The sequence below is a fragment of the Anguilla rostrata genome, chromosome 14, assembly GCF_018555375.3.
Source record: "Anguilla rostrata isolate EN2019 chromosome 14, ASM1855537v3, whole genome shotgun sequence".
Lineage (NCBI taxonomy): Eukaryota > Metazoa > Chordata > Actinopteri > Anguilliformes > Anguillidae > Anguilla > Anguilla rostrata.
In genome coordinates, this window is record NC_057946.1 from 19846400 (window position 1) to 19865488 (window position 19089).

At 41.4% G+C, this 19089-nt stretch overlaps 1 protein-coding gene across 11 annotated transcripts in view; it reads right to left on the reverse strand.

Moving 5' to 3' along the window:
• Nucleotides 1-3361: 3361 nt before the first annotated feature.
• sema4d (sema domain, immunoglobulin domain (Ig), transmembrane domain (TM) and short cytoplasmic domain, (semaphorin) 4D) overlaps nucleotides 3362-19089 on the reverse strand; it is a 43270-nt gene continuing 27542 nt past the window's right edge. For 8 of the 11 annotated variants that reach the window (XM_064306923.1, XM_064306921.1, XM_064306930.1 and 5 more), the window contains 14 exons: nucleotides 13595-13728; nucleotides 11167-11312; nucleotides 10806-10868; nucleotides 10435-10533; nucleotides 10246-10339; nucleotides 9971-10087; nucleotides 9556-9707; nucleotides 9211-9386; nucleotides 8964-9120; nucleotides 8531-8753; nucleotides 8302-8417; nucleotides 7682-7848; nucleotides 7040-7086; nucleotides 4530-6870 (listed from right to left, as the gene is read on the reverse strand). In XM_064306923.1, coding sequence (XP_064162993.1) covers nucleotides 5912-6870; nucleotides 7040-7086; nucleotides 7682-7848; nucleotides 8302-8417; nucleotides 8531-8753; nucleotides 8964-9120; nucleotides 9211-9386; nucleotides 9556-9707; nucleotides 9971-10087; nucleotides 10246-10339; nucleotides 10435-10533; nucleotides 10806-10868; nucleotides 11167-11312; nucleotides 13595-13728 — 2650 coding nt within the window. In that variant the 3' untranslated portion in view covers nucleotides 4530-5911. Of the gene's footprint in view, nucleotides 4330-4529; nucleotides 6871-7039; nucleotides 7087-7681; nucleotides 7849-8301; nucleotides 8418-8530; nucleotides 8754-8963; nucleotides 9121-9210; nucleotides 9387-9555; nucleotides 9708-9970; nucleotides 10088-10245; nucleotides 10340-10434; nucleotides 10534-10805; nucleotides 10869-11166; nucleotides 11313-13594; nucleotides 13729-14096; nucleotides 14183-19089 lie in introns of those variants that run through there. The other 3 variants (XM_064306929.1, XM_064306927.1, XM_064306931.1) reach the window with 2 other exon arrangements.

A 19089-nucleotide genomic window follows, 5' to 3' on the forward strand; every position in this document is an offset into this window, starting at 1 on the left:
ACCTTGAAATTCCCATGTGCTCAAATGTTGATCATTTGAATGTAAACCAGATTTAACCACTCAAAATCCACTCTGAAATTTCACTCGTTTTATATTCCATTCCAGAGGTCTATGAAACAAAAGAAAATACCGATAGTTTAAAATAACATCAAGACCAGTGCAAATCTAAGCACTGAAGATGGCACACATTTCTCTAATATACTTCTGAGAGAAGAAAAAAAAAGGTAATGTAAGGGAATATAACTAATGCTGACACCTAAATGAATATTGTCACAAAACAATATTCAATACAACACTGATTTGTAATAAATTGTCTTTCCTCATTCAGTTTAGCACACTAAACAAACAGGTAAAATACATGAAATGTATATCTGCATATACTAAAGTCAATATTAAAATATTAATTCTTGTGGGTCTAATATAAGTTTAATTACGAGTGAAAGTATCTAATACAGTCCAGTCTGACAATGCTTATGCACAGGGCCCCATATTGCAAACATTACAATGTATGGTATGTAATGTATACACTAAATAACTATTTTGACTTACTAATCACAAAAAAAACAGGTAAAAAAAAAACAAAAAAACATTTCGACTAAACATAACTATGAAAAAACAGAAAAGAAGACTCAGCTTTTGCAGAGTGGTATGGTTGATCATTCTTGGGAAATCACTTTGATGGGTTTTTACCATCATTTTCAGAACAGTGCAAAGTTTACTGGAGCACAGCACCATTCACCCGCTAGGTTTCTGACACAATCCAATAAGAAACTTTCTTGTGTGTTACTCCTGCAACACATATGCCTTCCCAGAATAGCAGGGAATATCATACCTCCCCATCATGGAGAGCCAGTGGGAAAGACCTACAAACCAGGGCAACAGGCACATGTTGCAGGACACTGGTTTCTCAGCTGGTGTAATGCCACACATTCAACCATGGAGCATGAGACACTACATGTGATGTCATCAGCGCCAGACCAATTTAAGTTCCAGCTGGAATGGAGTTAGAACACTCTTGATGGAATGGAACTCCAGCTATCTTCAAAGAACACCCTCTCCACCGCAGCTTTCCTGAGAAGGGGCAACATGCAAATACGTTCAGTTACTCATATCCGTAAACTCAATGGAAAATTAGCCTTGACCATTAAAAATGTAATTTACCTGAGCTTGTGACAACCTTCACTGATTCATATCTGGATTTAAATTAATGCATTTTTTAAAAGTTTTTTTTTCAACCATTTCAGTCCACATGCAGACAAACAAAAATGTGTTCTGATTCCAGCTCAGGAGATGGTAGTAAGCAGGGAAGTAACAACGGGAACTGGTGGACAGACAAAGTCCAATCTGACTTTTTATGTACTGTGGTTTCATCTCGCCTCTCTTCTCTGCTGTGGTGTGGTGAGTGAGAAAAAAATTACTTCCCCCTTTTATCCAAATTTGAAATGTTCAGCTGTATTCACAAGCAGCCACCGGTCTTCACACTCCACATGTTGAGCTTGCACTGACACGATCCTTCCCTCCCTGGACACTTGCCAATTATGGCCTCCACAGCTGCCAGGCATAGTTGGGACTGGTGTGGTCTGTGTGCTTTTTGATGCAACTTCTTCAAACCTCTCAACCCCACACATGCACACATCTCACAAACTCAAATACAAAGTATATTTTATTGTCAATATATTTTTTGGCTTCTAAGAAAAAGCAATGGACAGATTGCAAAACATTACAACTGAAACATACCCACGCCTCCTTCCAGTTCTGTAGCAGTTTTTCATGGTCTGTCAGTGCAGTTCTCCACTGTTTAAGGTCTCTGGACACAACACTGTCTTTATCTGTTAATGAACAGGAAACAACTTCATAGCTAGCTTACTGAAATGGTAATTTTCTTTCATTAGCCCCGACACCTGCTACACTACAATGGGTTGTTTCTCCAAGAAGTAATTTGCCTTTGTTGTGGCTTAGTTTACTTAATGGCATTTCACCCCTATCCAGCATGCAGCCATTATTCTATGTTAATTAGAATCCCTTTGTTAAATTCATCCGAGGAATACCGACTCCGGCACCCGCTGTCCTACCTTTGCGACTGGGGCCGATGAGAATTTTGGAGGTCTCGTCGCCAGCGTGGGATGTGGCAACGCACTGGTACTGTGATTCTTTCCGCAGGCCCCTCAGCCTCAACCAGCTGCTCACAAACACTTCCCCAGTGGCCGTGGCATGTCGGTACTCTGTGACGGGGGTCTCAAGTCTCTTTCCATTCACCTTCCAGCGAATGTTGAGATCACTTGGACCTGGGGTATAAAAGGCACTTCACATTGCCCGATCATACTCAAGTTCAGGGTATTTGCCGAATCAAGGTCACAAACAGGGCGCCCCGTTGGATTGTGTGTGTGTGTGTGTGTGTGTGTGCGTGTGTGTAGGTTCTGGCTTTTGTTGGTCTGCCAGAGTGGTCATGTAGATTAAGCTGGAAATTTGTACCAAATTAAAAAAAAAATCAGTTGCACACTTATTTTGTTCACTAGCTGCTATGTTAGAATGTTTGTATACAGTACATTGACGAAGCTTCATTCTGAGCGCCAACTTGCTTAGCTGGCACATACTGTGGGCTACATCATGCCTTTCAGTGCACTGCTTTTTCATAGCAAAATAAGTCTTCTCTAATTAATACACTATTAAAATAAATTCTTGCATTTTAGAAAAATTCTGTAGTCAAGTTTTGCTATTTGACATTTTTTTCCACACTGCCTTGATTTTCCACCACTGCCAAACTGTACTATGACAAATGAAAGCACTATAGCCAACATTCATATATTTGAAGATGCCTGATGGAAATATATCTGAAACAGTGGCAAACCAATAAACATTTACTGGAGAATTATATAATCATTAAATTACTGTAACCAGTAATCAGCAGTTCTTTCCTTTATTTACATCACTTTTCAAGTTTTTTAGAGCAAGAAATTGGTTGCGGACCCTTGCTTCTTTAACATCGCTGACTGTTTTGTCCGTAAAATTAGTTGTAATTTTTTATGCAGACATAATAAGGATCATATTTTTTTCCCCACAGTGGTGCTTCCCAATCTCCACTTTCACAACCATTTATATGTGTGCGTGCATTCATGTGTTTATACTGGTGTATGTATTCATTGGCATGAATATAAATTAAATCTCTTATCTTCCAATCCCTTACACTGAAGCTACAGGAGATAAGCACAAGATTGCTTAGCTGTGAAGTGTTACCGTTACCCCACAGCTTATCAGCAGCATTACATGGTACAACAAGGACAAGATTCTTTGAGACACCTCTAGATCACTTAGGACAGTTGCATCTATCACAAAAGAGCAGTATTTGAATAAACAAACTACATTTCAACACAATTTAAGTAAAGATTTATTTAAACCCCCTACCAACAGTTGCCCAAAATGCCTATAGAGACCTATGTACATCGTCCAAAGTATATACCATATACACAAATTTACACTGTACAACCACACACTCTATTATAGGTAAAGAAACTAATCAGAATTACACATTTGGCCAAGTGTACCATACACAGTCTCTGGTCTCTTACCAGAGGCATTTAGTTCTCATTTGCAGAAAGTTGAACGATTAGCTTTTGACCCTTATTTGTGCCAACTCCGTGTTTCCAACAGTAGAATCGGTCCATTTACAGGTCTAACACAGGTCTAAGTTCAAATCTGCCAGCAACAAAAAATTAAACAAGGGTGCAAATCTAGCAATGAAGTAGACTATATACACTGGGCAAACATATACTAAAGACAGCCAATTCTGCTTTTATTTTTTTAACACAAAAGGATGAACTGAAATGCATTTGTGTGTGCCTTTTTGCAGAAACAAATTGAGTTCTCCTCTTCTAGCTCGGTCCACACTTATATTTCATCCTGTCGTGTACTGTCAACTATTTTAAAAAATCTAAGAAAGAGGAACAGCTCAACCAGATAACCCAAAGAAAGAAAGAAGAAGGGGCCTATTTTGTGAAGCTGAAGAAATGCCTGTTGAAAGAGGGAACGACGAGAGGTGTGTTGCGTGTGAAAGGTGAAGGGGCTGGAGGGGGGAGGGTCACACAAACCACTCACCCAAAGCCAGGCAGAAGAGCAGGAAGGCCTCGTGGGCCTCAACACCCCAGACCTGGTCAGTCAGCAGTGGGGGCAGCAGCCGTACCCCCATGCCTCCCACAGTGGACCACAGCTCGGGAGAAGGGGAGGAAGAAGAGGTAGAGGTGGAAGAAGATGAGGAGGAGGAGGAGACAGGGGAGGTGCTCCCCACAGTGGACAGGGATGAAGACTCGACAGGAGAGATAGGAGCAGGAGAGGCTGTGAGGGAAAGAAGGAGTGGGGGAGAAATTGAGAGAAACGGCAGTCTGAGGATCAAGACCAGGAAAGAACAGAAATGTGTACCAAAAGACAGGCGAGAGGGAGTAAGTGCAGTCTAAAAGGCTTTTGGAGAAAGAAAATACTGATTTCGTGCAGTGGAATGCATATGGAAAAAGCAATGGCAAGATTAAAAATGAAAAAAAAAATGATTTTTTAAAAACATTAAATAATATTTCTTTGAAATTCAAAATGGTAAAGCAAAATAAAAACAGCATTTCCAAGCCCAGGTTTCAGGATAAACATATAAATGTTGCCATCCCATTGTTCATTGTATAGCTATAGCATGAACTGTTAGAAAAAAATGAGTCTTACAGCTACATGTAACACATTCACACACACACAAAAAAAAAAATTCCAGTACAGGTTTACATGGCTGTGCATTCTTTGCTCTACGCATTAGAATATTTCCTCAGTTATTTTTATTCACAGGATCACCTCTTGGCAAATGTTAAAATGTTAAATATTGGAACAGTGGGATGAGAAAACTCTACTGGCTACAGAAGAACCTGTTAGCTTGCTCGTGACAGCAGTCCAGTTGTCCAGTGTTTGGCCTGGCAGACCACACTCTGTAGCGCCATATCGAGCGGCTTTCATTACCACAGCCACAAAAACCACGCTAATGCTGCGTTTCTCATCCCCAGCTGCAAGGTGCCCAACACGGTCAGGGTCAAAATGGCTCCCACAAATAAATCCAGTTTTGGGGTTCAAAACTCCAGAGTTCTGTTTCACAGAAAAAAAGCACTTCTTCACAATTACTTGGCTCAGAGTGGTCACTAATACCTGCATGTTTTCGCCCATTGTTCATTTTCTATATTTATTTCTCCACGTCGTACCTTTCTGTATTCCCAGATTGGCCAGTAACTTTGGTCTTTCAGTGCAAGCTCTTAGCACTCCACAGTGTCTACATGCACACAGCGATTGCAGGCGCGCTTATATGGTATTTAGAAATTTGTGGAGAAACAAAGTGAAGAATGGCACATCCCTGAGAATCACCAACACATAAAATATCAGAGAGAATGAGAGCCGTCAGCCCACATCTAATATGATGGTAATTTTGAATGTACAAATATCCTGAAAACTACTTTCGCCCCTAAATCTTACAAAATATAAAATGTAACTTACTCCAATTTGGAAAACATCCCGTCAACTTACCAATTTGGTAAACCATGTTTCCAATTTGGAAATCAAACTGATTTCTTGCTAAGCAATGCGGAGTGCAATGCGGGATTGTTCAAATCTAGGAATTATATTAATAAAAGCATTTTAGTAGGTCCTCAACATTAAGCCATAAAGAGCCCAATGAATCTGTACAAGACAGAGGCCCACAACAGTAATCATCTGCCTTGCCTCCTATTCAACTAAATCAATGTTTGCACAAATACATATCTATAATGCCTTTGTGTGCCTGTGTTTTTCAGACAGAGCAAAAGAAAGACCTTCATATGGAATACACAGGTAGAGCAGAACCACAGCTAGGAAAAGCGGAGGGTAAGAGTGGAGAAACGGAGGACTGGTGTTGCTATCAGTAGGGCACATCTGCATCGGCATACTCAATAGGGTGCGACTCGCACTCCACGTCGAACGGCCTCTCCTTGGGCGGGCTCTCGTCCCCGTACTCCAGGGAGGGGACCTTGCCGTTCCCGCACTCGGGCTCGGTCTCGTAGCCGGTGTCCCTCAGGGCCTTCAGCTGGGCCCCGTTGTGCTGGTGCAGCTCCGTGTGCTCCGGCTTCTCGGCCGCGGGCTCCATGAGGCCCGCCTCGCAGGCCAGGTACTCGGGCTGGGGCTTCTTCTGGCTGCCCAGCAGGGCGGCGCGCAGCCTCAGGCACGGGCCGGGCAGGTACTGCATGTAGCAGTTGTAGCTGAGGCCCGCCAGGAAGAGGAGGAAGAAGAGGAGGAAGAGGAAGAGGAGGGCGTTGCCGCTGTCGTGCTGCAGGTACTCGGCGGCCGGGTCGTGAGTCTCCGGGCGCGGGGCGTCGGAGCTGGGGAAAGAATGCTTCTGCAGGGCCACCGTGCTGCTCAGGGCTGGGGTTAGTGATGTCACAGGCTGGGGCGGGGAGATGAAGTTAGCGGAGCTGGGGGGGGCTGAAGTTAGTAGGGGTCCAGCGGTGCTGCTATTACCTTCGGTGGCCGTGGTGGGGTTGTGAGCTGCGGTGGAGGTGTGCGGGGTAGAGGGGTCGGGTGCGGGGGGCCTCTTAACCGAATACAGAGTCAGGGCGTAGCCGGTGACCAGCCGGGTAAAGTTCTTGCCCCCGGCCCACTCCAGGGACCAGCATTCGTACCGCCCTTGGTCCTCGGGAGCCATGCTGTAGATGAGCAGGCCGGCCTCGCCCAGCAGGTGGAACCTGGATGCCTCCGTCAGCGCGCTTCCGTTAACCGTCCACACCGCCTGCGCCAGGTTGGACCCCACGTGGCACGGCAGCTCCACAGAGCTCCCTGGCTTCACCACAACTTGGTGGTAGGGCTCTAGCGACCGGCCCCTCACTGGTGAAAGGAGGGGGGAAGTTTGGGGAAAAAAGGCTCAAATCTGGAGACTGTATTATATGTTATAGCAATATATTAAACTCTGGCCCTCCCAGCCACAGTCCAAAACATTCATGTCCCGTGGTAGGTCACAGGGGATTAATGGGTTTATATTAAGTTCAGTACATACCATTGGGGCACTTGTCTGCATCACCATTAAGGCTTTGTATCAAGTTCCTACAAAGCAAACAAAAAATGAGTGAACATTGTATGCAAGGCAATAAGAATTTTTCAACCTGAAAGGCCCTTTTCAGGTAAAACTTTCCATTCATATACATTAATTTTATAATATGGAGAGCAGGTTTGTGTGCTTTTTTTATACTGGGAAAAAATGACCGATACACCATGGTCTGATACATGCTGGAGTTTAAAGGTAATCAAATTAAGTGGTTAAGAACTATACATCTTGAACATGCCAATTAATGTATTTTATGTCAAATGCAACTGCACATACAACAGATACTGGCCTTTGTAAAGATGCTGCTTGGTAGAATAAATTAGGCAATACTCGTTAAGATAAAAACCACCCATTTGTCATTTACCCATTCTTCCTGTCTGTAGCATATCTCATAGTTACTGGCAACTGAAAATACAAATCGTCCGTTCATATGGTTCACTGACTGAACGTACCATATGAGATCACCGAGATCATAAATACAGATTGTTTGTTTGCTATACAACAGCAGACCTGCGACAGGGAATGGCAGCCCTAGGGCACTGTGGTGGCAGGAAGGCACATCGCTCAGATGTTGTGTCTGATTAGCCAAGGTACCGTGGGGTAATGTCCTGGGCCTGGAATATGTTGAGGCAGGCCGCGGAATCAGCGGCCCAGGCGCAGTAGGGGTCCCGCGCCAGCACGCAGTCCTCACAGGACGTGTACTTGTCGCAGAAGGCCGTAGGGGACTGCACTACCCCAGAGTCTGACCCAGCATAAAGGAACTGTGAACAAAAAGCCAAAGCTCAGTGTTTTGTATTAAAATAGCTCATATTCAAGTGTCACGTGCACGGTTCAAAGGAGGAATAAGTCACAGTTCCTTTTTTGAACAGACTCAGTGTCTCTGTGAGTTCCCCCAGTCCACAAAGTGCAACAGCTGACCTGAAACATGACTCATGAACTGGTGAACCCATCAGAATTTGGTGGGAAAAGACAAAACGACACATGAAATCTGGCACGTCTATGTTTGGTAGAATTGCTAAGGTCAACAATACATGCAAACTTAAAAATCCAGATCTAAAAATTTTTTTTTTCCTAAACAGTTTTGTATTTTGCATCTTGTTTATTTAGTTTCATTAATATACGAAGAATTAGAAAATGCAGGAATCTCACCTGCAAGAGCAATTTAACATGTTCACAACAGGTGAAAAGTGCCATGAATTTAAAGGTATACACACCCCTTGTGAAGACAGTAGCAGAGTCTTTATGGGTTCTACATTACGGAGAAGCTGTATCTCCTCGATCGTGTGAACTACTCCATCATAGACTATGGATTTGTGCAAGATTCCTTTATCTGAATACAAACAGAAAACAACAGAATTTAATCAAAACTCTCAAATTATATTACATTATAGTATTTGCTTATTTATTTAGACAACATACTACAACATTGGGGGAACCCTTTACCTGTCCCTGTGAATATGACATCATACACATTGTTGTCTAGGGCCTGGACCCTCTCCACAGCGATCTGGGTGTAGTTCACATCCTTGGTGATAAGTTTGGGCCCATTACCAATAGGAAGGACAGGGTCCTCCAGCAGAGGGTGGTCCTTGACAAACTGCAAGGTCTTATCCGGCAGATGAAGCGAGCTGTTGATGTTCTGCAGTCGATTGTTGTTGTTGATACACTGCAGATTGAAACAACGGGACTTAAAACACAACAGCTGTCACTGGCTGGGGGTTGACATCCAACCAAGTTACAAACCATGAATGTTTTCAAGACAAACTCAATACAGATACATCTGAAAAAGCACAGGTTTGACTTATTGTTAGTTCATATTACTCCTGTAGCTTGGAGGGAGGGGAATACTGATGGTGAGAATATAGGACAGGCTTACCGCTCCCGGACGAGGGCTGGGGGTGATTCCATTATACCTCACCCACTTTGTGTGAGACTGCTCCACTGTGGCCTTCTGCATGTACTTCCCCTTGGAGAACACTTCCTCCACTGAAGACATGTTGTAGGCACACACTGCTGATAACCCAACATTTCCCCTATGACAAGAACAAAGGAGCCATCACACTTCCCTTATAGATTCATGTTTTTCCCCCTCAATAGCAAGCTATCACACGCGCACTACTCACCACTGCGATGTGAAAACACCGTATATGACAGTGTCCTTCCAGTCTGGGGTCTTTAGGATGAACACGTCATGGACCACGTTGAAGACAAAATTGAGCTCGGGCATGGAACAGACCAACTTTGCCTTCAGAAAGGAGGTCCACTTCTTCTGCAGAGTCCTCTGTCCCCCCAAGTCCCCCTGGATGGAGAGATACTGTTTGTTTTAGTGCTTCTCATTATCCACCAACTGCATTTTTCATACAGCAGTGTGACACACCAGACAGACTCTCAATTCAGCTACGATGGGAAGGAAATGCAGTTCTTAGCATGAGCCATGACTGCACTGAGGCTCAGCAAGCCGTTCACACCTTGCAGACACGGGCTATCCTGGGGATTAGCAGCTTGCCAAAAAACTCGTACTCCACTGACACCTCCGTGAAGAAGTAGTATATCTTGTCGTCTTCACCATCTAAGCTGTTCTTGCCTTCCCTGATGACATCTGCGAAAACAAAACTGGGCTCTGGGGAGCAGAGGGAGGGGGGTCAATATAACGCAAAATGCTTGATGATATCGTACAAGATCGACAACTGTGACCTATTCAATCATCTACTGAAATGCTATTATTCAGGGGTCACAAATGTATGGCTTGTCTGGGATTGAAAACCAAATACACAGCATGAGTATAAGTGATAAATGGGTAACTGATTTTTAAGTCCTTTTAATTTACTGCAATGCAGACAAAGTTAAATTAAAAGTCAGTACTTCAAAATAAATATCACATACCATTTAGCCATGACGTTGAATACTCTGTTCGCAGCAAACTTTGAGAGAGAGAATATCTGGATATGATGGGTTCGCTTCCTAAGAAGTTGTAAGCAGTTCCAGAGTAAAGCTCTCCATCTGAGAAACAAAGGCGCATGTGAATGTTCATGCAGTTTTTCAGTCTGAAACCACATTATTTCACGAGGTAGAATGAACCCAAGGTATTGCAGCTCACCAGCCCCAGGTTTTAAGTGTTTGTGCCGATTCACCTATATAGGCACAGGAAGTCAACTTACCAACCATAACTGTGGTGAAGCTCTGTGCAGGGTCAAAGGAACATTTCCCTCTTCCATCTTCCTGCTGCCCCAGCAGTTTAAAATCCTTGAGAGACTGTAATAGCAAACAAATAATAGGAAATGAAAAAATGTAGTACAACAGAAAGAAAAAGAAACCCACACTTATGACTCCAAGGCAGCTGCGCTTACCAGATAGTCACACAGAGGCTGAAAGGCATGTGTCCCACAGACATATAGACTGTCATCATTGAGCACTTGTAGAACCCGGATGTAGTTTAGGCAGTCTGTCTGTAATAAAAGAAGTATGCCCATAAACAATTAACCATCACCTGTGGATACAGCTATTTTTATCATAAAGATCGTCATGCCACCAAAGTGAGTGACAAATGCACACTTTTCACAAAAATATTCAAATATAATTCATTAAAAGACAAACTACACCATACAGCACAGGTACTTCTCAATTCTGCTGTAGCTGATATGCAAGGCATTAATTGTATTTGAAAATAAAATGACTATTGGAGGTTTTGGGCTATTTTCCAATTACATGTCCAACATACCTCTTTAGATTTTCCTTTTAAGATGCACATTGACATATGGTTTTCAGGAACTTTCCATATTACCTGAAAAAATGAACCCACATAATCAATATAATATTCAATACAACACCTGCTGGAGAAATAAATTAAAAGAGGGACAGGCCACAGCACGACTGGTCGGCATCAAGGTGTGCATAGTTATCCAAGCATAGCTACATAGGTTGGCCTATTTAATTTCACGGCCAAGAGCATATTATGTGCAATAGTTGAAATTTAACTGGCCGATATATGACCTACTGGCCTGAAATTTAGGAGCCACATGCAACCAATAAATGGCCTTCACGCTACAAAGTTGTTGAGATTTCTTAAAAACCTTTTGTACCTTATTGGTCTTGACAGTCACATTTTTCATGCTCAGCTCGAAGATGGCTTCCCTCGCACCCACGTAAAGTACTTCTTTTTCTTCACTGAGCAACAATGTGGAATAATTGAAGATTCCTTCTTCTGAAAATTCTATCAAATTGACATCTGTGGGCAGAATCAAGAAGCACAGACACATTAGTTCACCTTGTATATCATGCAAGTATACAAATACGGTATTTAATGAATCCAGTGTGCAATGACCTTTACAGGAACTCAAGTCCTTTAGCCAAGGGGGAAAAAACCCACTGCCATGCTTACATAGAATGCATTAATACATACACAAATTATTATTAATTTTTTTTTAAGGTTTAAAAATATGTTACATGCGAATATCAATGGTTTAAGAAACTTTTATGGTTAAATTCACTGGCCTTATTAGTGAATACTTCACTGAACACTTCGTAAAGCTGACCACACAGAACTACAGGTCACTGGAAAAAGGTGCTCGCACAGCATGCAAGAAATCGAGCCAAGCTCCCCGCAGCAATGGAAATGATAAGAACAGCACTCCACACCAAAAATCCTATTTTTAAGGATTCTAGTATTTTTAAGGATTCTAGCTGATTACCTCTCTACTCTAAGGCTGAGAGTACCAAGATATCAAAACATCCACTAGACCTTCGAGGAATAGTTTTATCCCAGTGCTGGGCTTCTCGTTTAAAAACTTGCTATGGTTGTTCTAAGGCTGACAGCATTAAGTAGAAATTCGAATTCCAGAGTTGGATGTATAAGTACACTAACCATAATAGAGATCATTATTTATTTATAGGCTTAAAGTACATGACTCAGCATACACCGTTTAAAAAGGTCCACAGTACCGCAGACTGCTAAAGCAGCTACAGATACCTGCGGTGGTTAAGCATCTCTGTGTCTGTTATTGCTTTTCAGAGGGCTGAAAGGGATTTACAGCCGACCTGCCGATAGTTTGTATTTGGCTGAATGTCTGCCAGCGGTCGTGTCAGCTGTGAGAAGCTCAAGTTGCGAGTGTACTAACATAAACTGGCCGATTACGAAAGCCAACACCAAGCCTGCAGCTCATCATGTCTACAGTTAGACTGTGCCTCTTCCTCACAGACTCCAGACATTTGTGCAAGTCATTTCTGCCAGTAGTTAATATGAAGCCTACCCAACTTCCTCTTCAACACAGAAACTGCTCAAATGTGTGAACAGAATACAGAAAACTAGCTTCGTTTATACAGCACAGCATTATAATGGAAACATACCTCTAGGGATTACAAAGCATGCACTAACTGTTAGTGCATACATTCAGCACTCTAATCTTTTAAAGGCAATATAGACTTTTTGTACAAGTAGCTTATTTTGAGACACCTCTCAAAAACTAGTAAGCATATGATTTTCAATTATTATTACTGCGATAATTCAAATGAACAGCCTTGTAAATATTATAAAGATGACTGTTCTTAAACATCAAAGAACCACAAGTGTCATTAACAGCATAACCCTATACATATATGTATATTAACAGTATGAATTCAGAGTTAAGAGTTCATTTTAATTTATAGCAATGAATACATAGGCACCTACAAAAACATTTCACACATATGTTTATAACTGTAATTCAATTTAAAGTTTTGTGATTTGAATTCACAGTTCAAAAAAGAGAATACATGCTAGCTGGACCAAAACCCTTCAGTATAAGAAAGTTGGCACATGACAACAGAGAACCCTGGTAAGCACAATTTAAAAAGTATTCAGCAATAGATCTCCAAGCATTAATGGCCAATACATTCTGAAACAACGTAGACATAGTGTTAAGTATCAGCTGTCGAATCAAAACCAGAAACTCAGCACTTGACACTTGATCACATTATAGCTTTAACCTCTGACTGCAGTTGGCAAACTCACTGCTTCTTGGTGAAATTTTAGTCATTTAGTGATAATATGATCAATAATTTAGTGATCATAATCTTAAATTATTTTTCAAGTAACATCATGAAGCGCAGAGCCTTGTTTGAATGTGTAGTGCTTTACACAAGTAAAAACTTTTGTACTGATTGCCATTACTTTAAGACCAAATCAGCATTTTACATGGGAAAACCATAATTTGATTGCCACACTACAGCAGTTTCTAACCAGCAAAGTATCTTTTGATATATTTTAAAGGTGAGCAAACTGGTTAAAAGAAAAAGTAGCATGTTGACACATTGACCATGGGGGGAGGGGATCTAGGCATTATTTACAGAAGGCGCTATCATTTTAATTTTCAAGTTAAAAAATGTCAAAACCGTATATCCACACATGTCAATGTGCAGAGCAAAGCAAACGGATCATCACCATAAACATCAATTTAACTGCAACAATTGAACTTGAAGCCCAATTTCATTGTCATCGTGTGTTGTAGGGTCTTTTGGTGCTCTGTATCTTACCTTGGTGTTTCCAGGACATCCGTGGAATGCTGGTGGGGCCATGTGTTGACACTTCCAGTAGGAGTCCCAAGAACACTCCGAGGACACTGAATGCCATGTTGGACTCAGGGTTCTTCGGTAATGTGAAGTTTCCTCTGGATTAATAAAAAAATAAAAAACAATTACGTTAACGCAGAGAATTGGTAACAAAGAGAGAGCGAGAGAGAATTGGTGATTACATTCTGATATACTAAATATTAAAGGCACCACCTCCCATGCACTTCCTCTTGCTGACAGAGAAGTCACAACTGCATCGTCCTTTTTGCACAATTTCAAAAAGAGTCACCTCAAAATCTACAGTGTTGAGAACCAGTGATAATTAATTTCAATACTATAAGAGGTTTCAATCAGTCCTACATAGATGGGGAAAAACACAACCTTTACAACAGTTCCCATATAATTCTTTTTTGACAAAGCACTGAGAATTCCTTTGATAAAAAGCACATGATCACAACCCACATACATGAATCACAATGGAGCATCGCAAACGGCTGGGTGCAGTTACTCCAAGTTACCAAAGGAGGAGCAAGATATTGCTGAGAAGGCAAGCTATAACAAGAAAAACAGACAGAATATTGTATCATCAAATGTTCAAAATGTTAAAACCACTGCCTCAGTATCAGCAACTCATGAAACTGTTTTTTTATTTTCCTGGTTTAGTTAGTAAGGCCTTTTTTTGATTAAAAACAATAAGACCATCCCTTTTTCTGCTGACTTCTAGCATGCTCAGGAGCAAAAATATTAAAGCAACCTCCGGCATGCAATCTGAAAGTAGCACAAACCAAAATGCCTTAACTCCAAAATACACTGTCCATCTTTGACATCAGCTGAAGAAGTCAAGGATGATTAAGAAAGGAAAGCAATTTGACCCATGCTGACAAGGCCCAACCCCTAACAGCAGGAAATGGGGGAAACTCACATACTCCATGTGGCAGGTTAGCAGAGAGCTCACACCACATCATGCACTGTCACTCTCAATCTCAGCTGATCTACGAGGCTGTGTTTTGAAGAGTACAGGGGAAGGCATCTGTTTCTTTCCCCTGAGGCTTGGGTCAGAAACCTCCCAGCTGCAGCACATTTACAATTCACATGGAATTGGTGTCCCTTTCACACACACTGCCCCACCCCATTTTGCAAAGAAAGAAATTTGTTCTGACTCAAACTGAACTTTTAGGAGGGATGAAAATGGAAATACAAATCACTTTCATACTGTTCACATTGTTCTCATATTTTCTTCTTTTATGTTTTATGTGTGTATGTTAGAAAAACAATCTCATCTTATGTCTGCTTTCTATCTGTATAAAGGTTTATCCAAAAACAATAAAGTGTGTTGTGTGTCCAGAAGACAAATTTCAGTTCACACACTATGTCATGCGATGCAAGTAATTTGAGTTATACACTGTACTGACAATATGTATGAGACACATCGAACCCTCGTTTACAATGGTGCCGAGATTGCAAAACACAATTAAAACAGTAATAAAGCAAAAATAATTTTTAAATAAAATAAAACAATAATAACAGTAATAAACACATATAAAATAAATACCGTAATACGTTCACAATATTAAGCACTAGTTCACAATCATTAGCTCACAATAGTTAATCACAGCTTTTGCCACTGCTGTTTTGTGGGTCAGTTGAATGTTAAATCTGAAAGTAGATAATCTTATTGATGAGGATGGAGGACCAAGCTTCAGAAAGGAAGGGTTGTCAAAGAGCTTCAAGACGTCCATGCGTGTTACTTATTAACTTAGCAGCCTTTCAAGCCAAACTGGCTTTCTTCTTTTAGGCTGCTGTTTGGTTAGGCTTGCCTCCATAGAATTGTCCATTTTGTATAAAACTTGGCACACGCATCTAACAGTCTGCAGATGTGCACATGTAATTTTACTCACACTTGGCCAAAGCCATATGCCGATATGGCCACCAAGTTAATTTTCACATCAGTATGTTTCAGTTGTACACATATTCTACATTTGTATGCCACACACAATGCATGGAACTACTCAACATTACTCTTGATATAAACAAGATTGGGACCTACATCGTAATCAGCACTAATCATCTCCACATTTCCTGAACAATGTTTTTATGTGTAGTACTAATCATAGGCAGTTCACCAAACATCTGGCCCGAAAGCCTTGCAGTTGTCTGCTACTTCTAGTAGTATCTTTTCTTGAGGACTTTTCCTTGTGATAATTTTAATGAAATCTGATCCAATGATCATAATCCATATGTAGCCCTCAGGCGCAACTAAAAATTCACAACGAAAAACCATAAATGACATTACTACAGTTCATACAAAATAGAAGGCCTGCATTTTCCATAGGAAAGTGGCTACGCTAGAGAACTTGCCTGACCACCAACCAAACAGGTAAGTTTCTTCAACACTAAAATGATGACAAGAAGAACTGATGTGCAGGATGACAAAGCAATGTTTCATCAGACATGGCACTGTAAAAAGGGGCACCCAGTTTTTAATGGAAACAATCTCAAAGCAGGTATTGATTTTTTTTTTTACTGCATGAAGAAACGCTTTTCAGAATCACAGCAACTGTAGTAATATCAAATTGGGTGGAACTTTCCCCTCCATTTTCAAGCCACAAGTAAACTAACTAAAATCGTAAAGTAAACTAAATCAAAAGACTTTGGGACTTTCTTTAAATCCTTAAACCAATCAGCAGTACCCAGAGGTCTATGAAAAATAATCTCCATCTAGGGAAAGGAAAGCAGCTCCACACATCAGTTTTTTTCTTATGCTTTCCTGCTTCTCTTCTGGGATGTAATGAGTTGGATAGCAGCTTTACTTAGTCACTTGGTAAGGCCTTAGTAGATTATCCACCAACACATAATTAAGTGCCTTTCATTGACAGTTAGAACACCTACCTCTGGTGCACTGCCAAGGTCTTAAATGTTAGACTTACAGAACCACATTTGGCCTGGAGGCATTCCACCATCTTAACAGGACAGTAAAAGCTGATCTTGTGTAGTTTGCTGAGAATTAACCTCAATATTTTTGCACATGCCCCATTTATATAATTACATTTTAAAGTAATTATAATTATGGACTTGCACTTAAACTTGCATGTGTCTGTATGATTATTGTGTGTCACTGTGTATTCTGTGCAATGTCTCTTGTCCATGTGCATTGTAGCCCTATTTAAGTGCACTAAATTTATGGGATTCAAAAAAACATTGCATTGTCACAGATAAAAGTAAACTGCAACGACATATAGTTTGTTGGCTGTATCGAATGCTATATAAAATGCAGAAAGTGCTTGCCCCACCCTATTAACAATTTGGTCTGCTGTTTGATCAACAGAAATGTCTTGCGGCACAATAATATAATGCTGTAAAAATTAAAAATGGGTAATGATATGAATTGCCATCAAGCACGTTTCTGCAGCAACTGCTTAAACGTTTTTTCTCCTTGTATTTCCAGACTATGACACTTCCCAGAAAACAAAGTTATTTTTCCCCCACTGCATTTAAACAAAAAGGAAAAAAATGCACTGTGCAAAATGAGCGTAGAGCCGAGATGTAAATATCGCGTGACACCAACTCCCCTCTGCAACTTAGCGGCACATAAACCGAGAAGGAAAAACAAACAGGCCGTACCACTACAACTTAGCCCAACGGCATGGGGTGAACCTGAATAAGTAATAGCAGACAGCGACTCCTGGTTTATTTATCGGCTGCCCTGAAGTGCTTCTTGATGCAGAGGAAAAGTGAACTTCCATAAAAAACAGGTACTTCAGACTCCATGGCCAAAAATTCAAGCGGTTGAGGCAGGACAAATGCACAGGGGATAAGAATCAGATGGAACAAATGCTACCGAACACTTATGTAAAAGGGACATATTTGTGCCATTTTCCATGTGCCTAGCCATTCCTGGGAGTGAGAAAGGGGAAACAAAGCCCCTCATGAAAAGGCATATGAAGTAGAGTTTACTTTACACTTCACACATCAAAGCAAATGCTCTTTTCAAACCTAAAGCACAACCAAAAAACAAACAGCCGAACAATATTCATTATAATGACACGGTGACTGAGGCTTTACAGACTTTAAATGGTCATGATGTTAACAAAAGAGGCAGATTTAAAACTTTAAGGCTGAAGAAATGGCCCTTGAAATTGCTTCAGGACAATGTATCCCTCTTTCTTCTCCACATAAGACATAAATCCTGACAGGGTCTGGGGGAGATAAACATCAAGGAATTTAAGCCCCTTTCAAATTCCTCATATCAATCTTAAGGAGATACCACGCACTACAGTTTTATTGCTTTCTGACATTTTGAAAAGGGATAACAGTTTAGATAAAGCGAAACCAAAGACACGGCAGTGATGGAAAACAGCTGGTGTAGGTTTTCCACCCATTTATGATTCTGAGAAGTAGACTGCCACTAGTTTCAAGCCAACATGTGCTAACTGCATCACACCCAATGTAAAGGACACTGTGCTGTGGTGCAGTGTCTTTCCTTTCAGTAATGCTTTAAGACCCATTCAAATTAATTATGCATAGCTTAGCAACACTGGAGGAGTTCATAGCATACAGGGCTTTTTCGTTTAGCATACAGGGCTTTTCGTTTAGCATACAGGGCTATTCATTTAGCATACAGGGCTATTCATTTAGCATACAGGGCTTTTGTTGGTGCTCAAGAGGATAGGGTACCCCTTTCCCATGATGCACTTCATACTGCAGATAAACAACAAACCAGCAACACAACAGGAGGCTCTAACACGCTTCCTCTCCATATCCACTCCTCACTCCCATTGCCATCAGTGCCGTCCAGCCGGAGTGTGCAATTTTGGCACTGCAACACGGGCAATTCACATGCCAGACCAGATTAAAAGAAGTGGGCCAAAACTCACTGTGATTCACGACTGAAGTTCCCAGCTGTGCTTTCCCAGAGCTGTTCTAGAGTAAATCCGCCAAAAGCTTGAATGCAGGATTACTGCAAATAAGTGTGTGACCCACTGAGGGGAATGAAAAGCATGACTGGTAGCAGCCTGACAGTTTCAGACAGCTCCCACTGGCTTTGAATGATATTTCCTATTAGAAGTACCAACTGTAACACAGCCTGCCAGCACACTCCACTATATCGGATCTACACTTTATGCAATTATTCACTTGATGGGACCTCTGAAGGGTGTGACTCTCTGTTGAAGTAAAGGCGAAATAAATATTTACAGGCACATTCAAACTGGCAGCAAACCCATTCACCAACCATTAAATTTTGTAACACAGCTACAAGCCTTCTACTGGTGCCCGATTCCATTAGCAAGTGAATGTGCGGTGACAACCTAGCTGTGAGACACCTGTATGGAGCACTGGGTTAACGGTGCCTAAACGGTGCCCCCGGCCCAATGGGTGGTGTACTTTGGCAGCCTGCCAGCTGAGAGACTGACTATAGCTTGGATATTCACTGCCTGCCAGCACTCCCAAACCATCCTGCT